Genomic DNA, 9,975 nt, shown 5'->3' on the forward strand with positions numbered 1-9,975 from the left:
GTGTGTGTGTGTGTGTGTGTGTGTGTGTGTGTGTGTGTGTGTGTGTGTGTGTGTGTGTGTGTGTGTGTGTATGTGTCAACAGCATAACTCGAGAAAGCTTAGATGGATTATCTTGACATTTGGTAGGTGGGTAGGTCTTGATGAGACCTCAAAATGATTAGATATTGGGCCCCCTGGTGGCTTGTCATGGTACTGCAGCTGAACTCCCGGTTTTGATATCTCATGATCCAGACATGCTAAGGTGACGAAATTTGGATGGCAGGTAGCTCTTGTGCTGGGGATAAAGTGACATGAGTTTGAGCCCCCTAGTTGCTTGCTCTGGAACTGCAGGGGGGGTTTAAAGGACAAATGTTTAAAAGAGGATAACTCTAGAACCGATTGATGGATCATAGTGATTTTTGGTATGTAGGTAGCTTAAGTGATGCTTGACATAATGATATTACAATTATGCAAATATTGATGTAATTTGCATAATTAATGAGGAAATTCTATAAATCAGCTGCATTCCATGATAGGAAGTTCAAGCTTGTAACATATGTTATTAAGAACGAGAAAAACACAGGCAAATTATTATTATTTTAAGATTATGCAAATGAGGACTTAATTTGCATAATTAATGAGAAAATGTTATAATTGCATAGTGGTAACTGCCTGAAATTTCATACTTGGGATGTTTGAAAGTTAAGTGAAGGTGAACATAATTAATCATAACTTATTCAAATAAGGACCACATTTGCATAATTTATGAGGAAATGCTATAATGGCATTCTTTGTTAAGATAAGACTGTCTTTTGGTGTAGAATATGATCAACAGACTGATATAATTCATGCAATTGAGGATACTATTTGCATAATCAGGGTGATTAGTATATTTCTTATTTATAAAGGCTAACATCATTTGGCGAAGGTATGAGATCGTGGAACTCTAGTTGTTGTTGTAATTTCTTTCTAGTACATTGTACTTTGTACATCCGTGCATTTATCCCCCCGGGAATGAACATGCAATAAAGTTTCAATTACCTTTAATATCACGTTTTAATGTAACGTCGGCGACAACAGTAATATCATAGAGTGCATCACGATTAATAATTTATCATTTCGAATTAGATATGATTCGTTTCAGAAATATAATGAGGAGTCACTAGCTCACTGTCTTTTCACTGTCACTGCTGTACCGTAAACTTATCATTACAGTAAACAAATAATTCCTGGACTTGTCGCACGCACCTGTCGCAAACGTGAATATATACATGTATGTAGTTCCGTGAACATGTTATTTTTTCTCAGACCGTGAACTTTTGCTGCCGTGAACATAAAGTGCATCAAGCGAAGCCTCACAGGCCCATACAGACTGCGCGCGTGTCGTTCTCTCGACCGTGGTGTTCACGCCACGCGCTTTTGACATTTTTCAGGCACGACAGGAAGAGAATAGAACAACAGCTGACTGCGACTCTGGATAGTCTTACCTCCGTACTTCGTGGTTCCCTGTCGAAAACTACGCGCCATATCGGATTTTTAACATAAAAATATACGTTCTTGAGCCAAGTATACTTTGGGGATAAATTATCGTTAACCCACGAAGCCATATGACGGCTCACATCAGTGCTGTCTTTTCTTGACCTCACGGCCGAACAGGTGGGGCACAGTGCTGACACCTTGACCGACTGGGTGAGTTGTTTGTTGTTCCATACTTGCTGATATAAGCTGGGACAGACTGAAGTGTAGGTATTAGGCAACCTTTTAGGTATTATGGTAACATTTAGGACGAGAGGGAAAATGCCGGTTTCTCCCTCTGTCTCCATCTCTCTTTGTATATCTGTCTGTCTATGTATGATATATATATATTTCACTCTCTCTCTTCTGCCGGAGTGTGTTAAATTTATGTGTGTGTGTGTGTGTGTGTGTGTGTGTGTGTGTGTGTGTGTGTGTGTGTATGTGTGTGTGTGAGTGTGTGTGTGTGTTCGTGTGTGTGTGTGTTTATGTGTGTGTGTGTGTGTGTGTGTGTGTGTGTGTGTGTGTGTGTGTGTGTGTTGTGTGTGTGTGTGTGTGTGTTTATGTGTGTGTGTGTGCGCGTGCGTGCGTGCGTGTGTGTGTGTGTGTGATTTTATTCGTAAGTGGACTTGTAGATTTGTAGACTGCTAAGTTTATTTTGTAAAGCATTTGGCAGTCCCCATGGTTGCGAATTAAACCATAAACCTTGCACATACATTGTTGTCACCTAGCGTAGGTCAAAGAACAATTGGAACGGGACTCTGGGCTTGCAAACTGAACCATATGCATCTTTCTATTGATACGATCACTTACAAAAACACACGCATATGCATCTACATGTATAGAATATCACCAGTATTATCAGCAGAAACAATAACACATACATCGCAGGAAATCTGCAACATTTCCCAATAATAAACCTTAAAGCTCTGGGGACTGTCTGGTATGCCAGCTTTAGTCCTGTTCTTGCACAATATCCTTTACACGGTCACCTGCGGATCTTAGGGCATGTGAAAGGTTGCCAACGGTTTGTCGGAGAGAATATGTGACTACGTCAGCCGTGTAAGCCTTCGTCAATATTCCTATTCATGCCTCAATTACTTCAATTACCAAAGGATTTGCCATCACGATCTTTCCCGTAATAATTTATGAACCAGACCAGTTTTCGAAAACATATTTCTACGCGAAGACTTAGCTTTGTTGTGTCGATGTCTGCAACGCATTGTGAACTCTAAAGCGGTTCATGACATTATATCGTCATGTTTTAAAGGGAATGGCGGGGGTTGACATCATCTTATTGTGTTTGTCATAAAAGAAGGTGCGTTGTCATCGTAGCATTTTGTATTGCCGAACACGGAGAAATCTCCACATAACAGCATTTGGACGATATTCACGTATGGACGTATCCGAACGGGGATACAGAGACCAAGATAAAGTCTTCTGTAACTGTAAGTACATGCTATATTCTCCGTCTTTCGCGCCTAACAGTTGACAACATTAGAACTGATGATCGGGATTCATTTTTAACTAATTGCATCTGGCGGTAGCACGAAGTGATATTTTCACTACTCTCCAAGCAGAGGTTGTGGGGAATTATCGTTACCTTTTTATATATGGCCGTTTTTTTTTTGTTCTGATCCCCACCCCACCCGTCGGTGGCTATTAAATGGAGCTTCTCTGGCCAATGGATACTGTCTGGCCAATTTGATACTGTCTTTTTTGCCACCGATAGGGATCTGCTTGGAGATTAATTTTCGCCACAGTTTAGATGATGTTCAAAACTGTGGTCCTTTTCTGTTCATACGTATCCAGGGTTACATTTTTGTTCGCTCCGAACGAATTGGGACGGGCAAAGAAGTTTGACAGGGAAAACTTTTCAAATTTAATGGATGTCGTATCTTTTTTGAGCATTGCAATTTTTCTTCAGGAATTCTCTACATTGAATGATTTTTGAATTGTTAAGGTATTGCCCGAATCTATTAAAGTCCCGTGGGCGCCCTAGTGCGCCAGAGGAGTTCCGTAGTGAGGCCTTGTGTTACCCTCCAAGCAGAGGTTGGTGGGGAAGATGGTGACCTTTCTATCATATACTAGTACCCCGTTTACTGTCGCCACTCTACCTGTCCTTTGAGCCTCCGACCTACTACCTCCGACCAGTGGCAGATGTTGGTGGAGAGAAGCGACAGAAAACAGGGCACTATGATAGAGAGGTCACAATCTTCCCCACTAACCTCTGCTTGTAGAGTACTTTGTGTGACCCCACACAGTTCACGTTTCACGTCCTGTAGGGTGTGACCACACCGCTGATATTATGATCCGGAGTCGTGTTACCTCTAAACAATCACCCTCATAGCCAACTCACCAACTCTACCGGGAAAAGAGACGACTCAAACTTTTAACTCATTCAAGAAAAAAAGGTTGAAATGTTCGACTAGTGTACACAATTTTCCTGAGATATATTTGTGAAGAATGAAACATTTGAAAAGTTTATGTTTGAACGTATCGGCGATGTCGCAGGTTTATGCGTACAGTTTACACACTCACTAGTTACGAGTATCGGGTGCTTTGCGCCGCTTGACCGCCCAACCGGAAAGTTGACATAAGCACGCCCTCAATAGACGCGCCGCGCCTCGATTCGTCAGTTCCCCAACCAAAAATATTTTGGAAAATAAAAAAGTGTAAGCCAACCTTAGCCGACGTAATGGCTACACTATGCGTATTACGGACACTTTTCACGTCAGTACAAAGAAAAAGTCTACATGTTTAGCCAGGAAAGTGGCGTCCGGATGTTGCCATGTTAGTAGAATATATTTTCAGACGTTTAGTTGAATTATTTTTTACAAATACTGATTCCAATTTTACATTTTAAAGCGATGTATGTATACAGAGATATCAGATATCTCATGTAATTATTTGTTTTAAAAGCGTTTTGCCTTGCTCCAGGTTGACGTGTGATTTTTGCAGCCGTATGTTGTGACGAACGGCAGAATACCGCTTCTAAACGGAACATTGCAACCAGGTGAGTCAACCAAACCAGGTTAACAATCCATGTGGTGTGCAATGTTTTACTCATAAACAGGCTCCTCGCGTTTGGTTTACAGTAAACGTTTTAATTTGTTTCCGCCACAACTGCCGTATGGTACTTTTGCTGGTGTTTAGAGAAAAAAAATTATCGCTTGTTCAGAATGCGGAAAAGTGCATCAAAACCGTTTCGGCATTCTGTACAAGCGATGAATTTTGCTAAGCTAGTTGTTAAGCCTCTGAGCCACATAAACATGTAGCACACAATCTAGCACCGCGCCGCACCTTACCCTAACGCTTGTTTGAGTCAATACGTATGTGGCATGGAGAAATGTGCAATGAACCCCTATTCAACGACAAAGACATTGTTAAAAACGTTTGTTTGGGGGCTCTTTAGATTTTCAGACTGAATATCCTTTGCACAGACCTGTCATTTAAGTACTGTCAAAATAAACGACACACATTTGGGACAAAAGCGTACTAGGAAGGGTTTGAAATAAAAGCATGACAATACTACCATAGCCTTTAATATTCAGCGTCATCCTCTCTACGACAGGTAGCTAACACCATGGCTGTGGTACAGAGGGCGGTGATACTTCCTGTGATCATCCTATGTTTCACCATGAACATCTCTGGTGAGGTTAACCTAAGAATACTAGTAATATACTCCGTTGCCTGTTGTAATAATAATCTTTATTTGCAAAATCATGCCCGAAGGCTAATTGCTTTTACAATCATAGATACTATTCGGTACAATACAAGAATAGGAGACAGACAATTACTGTCTGGAAAAACTTCTACTTCTACTACTACGCTATAGCTATCATAAGGTTTGACTTCTTCTTTGCTCCTTCGAAGGCAGTGGATAATAAATAGTCCCACATACCGCATAATGAGTGGATTTTGTGATCTTTGGTCGTTCATCTCTGGCGGCCTCTTAATCTTGTGGATAGGATGTGTAACTGATATTTCACACGTGTGTTCTGCAGAACGAGGTCATATTTAAGTTACTGCGGTAATGATCTTTTATCTGTCTTCTACCTTCTTCTTTTGTCGCAATACGGACAGATCTTTCAAAAACCTTTAAGGTGGATGTTTAGAAACAAATATCGTTTCACGTGTAGCTTTCATGGAACATTGCACATGTTTGAAACTACCCAAAACGACGAATAATTGTTGTCAATTTTACACTGTCATCTAGTAATCTGTAACGTGTCATGTCCGTCATATGAAAAAGAATAGACTTAATTCAGTACCAACTTTCATCCAAACGATAGACGCCGTAAACAGCACCAGTCCCAGTCCTACAACAGCAGACCTAACGACAACGGCAGGAACAACAGGCTCGGGGTAAGTCTATTTTTTGTCTATTTTAACATTTATTACAAGATATGGCGACGGCACACAAGTTTTTTTTCAAATTATATTCATACCGTCACCAACGCAGACAAAGGCATGAACGACAGGCATACTCATTTTCACCTGAGTTAAGTGAGAAATTTGTGTAAAGTGTCTTTCCCAATTAGGGCACAAAATCAGTGGCATGGCAGGATTCGAACTCGGGACCTCTTTTTGGTTCCGAGCCGTTTGCTCTGTCGTTACGCCACACGACCCCACATGAGGCCTGTTGTGGTTGCATTTCAACTAGGTAAGGTTATAGTAAGAGGAAGGATACACACGACGTACAGTTATGTAAAGGGTAGGTGAGGTCATCGTGAGTTTATATCGAGCTCGAGCTTTCAGACAATATGGAGCGTCAAATTTACGTCTTTGCAAGTCTATGCCTACAAGAAGTAGTAGACCAAATTACATGGGTATGACCAACTAACATAGAGTCGTTCTCTCTTCTGTTCCAGGACTCAGGTAGCGACGACGTCGCCAGACCCGCCAGAGATGCACTCGATGAGAGATTTCTACGCTATTCTGGAGACCTACGACAGGAGGATCCGCCCTAATGATCAAGGTGAACCCCTCTGTCTTCTCCTCTTATGGTAATGGTATTGTATCTACATGTAGAACCGTACCTACTACTTCTTGTTCTATACCTGATTGGGGTTAGGGTCATACACGGGTTAGACTAACACGTTTGCCCTGTCCGTCCCAGGTCCGGGAGTTCACGTGTTGATGCAGATGTACGTGGAGAGCATCGCTTCCATCTCCGAGATATCCATGGTGAGGTTAACTTTAACGTAACATTGTTACGTTTGTTTTGTTTCAATGTGTGTGTGTGCGTGCGTGTGTGTGTGTGTGTGTGTGTGTGTGTGTATGTGTGTGTGTGTGTGTGTGTGTGTGCGCGTTATGTGAGTCAGTGAGTGTGTGTGTGTGTGTGTGTGTGTGTGTGTGTGTGTGTGTGTGTGTGTGTGTGTGTGTGTGTGTGTGTGTGTGCGTGCATGGTGAAAAATGGAGGACACTCAATTATGAGCGTCCTAGCTGTTCTCTTCAGAACTGCACCAGAACCATCCATTTTCACCTTCTTCCACAGCCACAGAACTACGTCATCACGTTCTACTCTTCAAGTTCGATTATGAGCCTCCTAGCGTCTCTCTACAGGACTGCATCAGAGCTTCAGATTTGGCATCTTCTTTTTCGTTGCGTCTTTTACATTCTTTTTACCCTTTTTCACCAGGACTACGTCATCACGTTCTACTCCCGGATGTGGTGGAAACAAATTAAAGACAAATTCGATTATGAGTCTCATAGTGGCTCTCTACAGAACTGCATCAGAGCTTCAGGTTTTACATTTTCTTTTTCTTTGCATCTTTTACATTTTTTCCCTTCTTCACCAGGACTACGTCATCACGTTCTACTTCCGGATGTGGTGGAACGACCCGCGGTTCCGGTTCACGCCGACGCAGCCGAACCAGACGGCCCAGCTGCACGTGGCGGCCCGCAGCCTGGTCTGGACGCCCGACATCTACTTCCTGAACGAGAAGGACGCCGGGTACCGCGCCTCCAGCGCCTTCACTAGCCTGCTCTGGGTCTGGCCAAACGGCGACGTCCTCTCCAGCCAGAAGTAAGACAGTTTTTGTTGTGAAAGGTCGTCTGAGTTGGTAAGATACATAGTGAGAAACTTCGGCCCTGTGAAGATAGGACTGATATCTAAGCCACACCACGCTAGAGGCTACACACAACCTCAACACTAGACGTAGAGTGCTGCCATCACCTTCAGAGATGGAAAGATGGTTACTACTACTATTAAACAAGTTGTTTGTTCTTACTCGAACCTACAGGAAGACGCTGAAGAACTCCTGTCCGATGGATTTCCGCATGTACCCGTTCGATGCTCAGTTCTGCAAGATTCAACTGGGACCATGTAAGTCATCAATCATCATTATCCCTCATCTACTGGCTCTGCATCATGCTGCAGCCGTGAAAACTTTGTGAAGTTACTGACAGTCTTCCTTCAATTTGTTGTCAAAGCCTTGCTTTATTTTATAGAACCGTGTTCTGACGCAATGTTCTGTATAGTCCAGGCGTATCCGCCAGACCTTGACTGGCGCAAATCTACGTTCTTGGATACGCGAAAACTGTCTAGAGCGCCGCTTGATCCTGGATCGCGGTAGCAAACACGTGTTTGCTACCGCTTTCTTAAAACCGCCTTGAATTCTTATTTCTGTCCCCCTTGCGGCTTTAGACGGTATGACAACGGATGACCTGATCATAGAGTGGAAGGAGCCGGCAGTGGAGACCAATCCTGGCATAGAGCTGCCGGAGTACGTCATTGATGGCTGGACATGGAAGGGCTGTGGCGGGAACTACTCTATAGGTGGGCAGAAACGTACTCACTTTATCTTCAGCTAGATCCCACGGTGACAAGGCTGTATAAACCATTGCCCAAAAGCGTGTCCATTAGCTAACCTATATTACAAGAGAGAGATTACAACAAGCCAAGAGAGAGAGAGTACAACGTTAACAGTCAAGCAGATCCTACGGTACGTGGTAATCAATGGATGGCCACTCCTTTGGCCAATGGTTCCGGCCTTGCGACCGTAGGATCTGGCTGATCTCTACATTCCTGCGGTAACAGTTTATATATCACCTGGTCCTATGATATTATCCAAATGTTTCGTTCACCGTGTCTTTCTTTCCTACTTGCAGGTGAATTCGGCTGTAACCAAGCCACTTTCAAGTTGGTTCGGAGTGTCGGGTACTACATAACACAAACATATGTGCCCAGGTGGGTCATTGAGGTCTCGATTCTGAAATTTATCCCGTTGCTATAGTAGCAATTTCCTTGTGTATCTCATTACCTGGATGTCTAGCCTTCAACGCGTACGCTAGAGTGTAACCCAGTGCCACCCTTCCGTCCCGTAGCGCCCTGATCGTGGCCCTGTCGTGGCTGACGTTCTGGATCAGTCCTCTCCAGGCGCCGGCCCGGGTCGCGCTCGGCATCACCACCGTCCTCACCTCCACCACGCTCACCTCGGCAACACGGAGCTCCATTCCCAGGTAAGACTCATCTGCCGGACGCAATGCAATGGCAGAATGGTACACAGACAAACAGACACACACACACACACACACACCGACACACACACACACACACACAGACACACACACACAAACACAGACACACCGACACACACACACACACAAACACAGACACACACACACACACACACACGAACACACAGACACACACACACACACAGACACACACACACACACAAACAAACACAGACACACCGACACAAACACTGACACACACACACAAGCACAGACACACACACACACACACACACACACGAACACACACACAGACACAGACACACACACACAAACACAGACACACCGACACACACACACACAAACACAGACACACAGACACACGAACGCACACACAGACACACACACACAAACACAGACACACCGACACACACACACACAAACACAGACACACACACACACACACACACAAACACAAACACACACAAACACACACACAAACATAACTAACGGTACGTGTATACAAAACACACACACACACACACACACACACATACACATACATACAGACACGCACGCACACATTGTCACACTTTACTTACTCTCTCTCACACTCACACCATGACTTTTTGCATACGTATACGTAACGTATGATGCTTCGACGTTATGTCTTGTCATCCCAGGAACTGTCATTAAAAATTGCACTGACTAAAATAGAGACCCGGTGTTTTCCTCGTTACTCAGGTTTTCCTACATCCGTGCTATCGACATCTGGATGCTGGTGTGCACGATCTACGTGTTCACGGCGCTGGTGGAGTTCGCCGCCGCGCACCACTTCTCCCGCAGGAAACAGGAGAGCGCCATGTCCGCTCAGATGTACAAGAACAAGGACGTGAGTGGTTTTAGAGGGTTTTTTAGGACTTTGTAAATGGTCGTTTGAATCTGATCGTTTTCGGCTTGCTTGCTCGTGTGTGTGTGTGTGTGTGTGTGTGTGTGTGTGTGTGTGTGTGTGTGTGTGTG

General features: G+C 43.8%; 1 protein-coding gene across 1 annotated transcript in view; it reads left to right on the forward strand.

Annotated features, from left to right (window-relative positions):
• The first annotated feature begins 4,227 nt into the window (after window positions 1-4,227).
• The window catches only part of LOC109479399 (glycine receptor subunit alphaZ1-like), a 7,948-nt gene continuing 2,200 nt past the window's right edge, over window positions 4,228-9,975 (forward strand). Inside the window, exons 1-12 of the mRNA XM_019781361.1 lie at window positions 4,228-4,284; window positions 4,432-4,507; window positions 5,066-5,144; window positions 5,787-5,859; window positions 6,366-6,472; window positions 6,614-6,681; window positions 7,296-7,522; window positions 7,740-7,822; window positions 8,144-8,275; window positions 8,608-8,686; window positions 8,824-8,958; window positions 9,700-9,847. Coding sequence (XP_019636920.1) covers window positions 5,078-5,144; window positions 5,787-5,859; window positions 6,366-6,472; window positions 6,614-6,681; window positions 7,296-7,522; window positions 7,740-7,822; window positions 8,144-8,275; window positions 8,608-8,686; window positions 8,824-8,958; window positions 9,700-9,847 — 1,119 coding nt within the window. The 5' untranslated portion in view covers window positions 4,228-4,284; window positions 4,432-4,507; window positions 5,066-5,077. The remainder of the gene's footprint in view (window positions 4,285-4,431; window positions 4,508-5,065; window positions 5,145-5,786; window positions 5,860-6,365; window positions 6,473-6,613; window positions 6,682-7,295; window positions 7,523-7,739; window positions 7,823-8,143; window positions 8,276-8,607; window positions 8,687-8,823; window positions 8,959-9,699; window positions 9,848-9,975) is intronic.

The sequence above is a fragment of the Branchiostoma belcheri genome, unplaced genomic scaffold (assembly GCF_001625305.1).
Source record: "Branchiostoma belcheri isolate BF01 breed outbred unplaced genomic scaffold, Haploidv18h27 scaffold48, whole genome shotgun sequence".
NCBI lineage: Eukaryota > Metazoa > Chordata > Leptocardii > Amphioxiformes > Branchiostomatidae > Branchiostoma > Branchiostoma belcheri.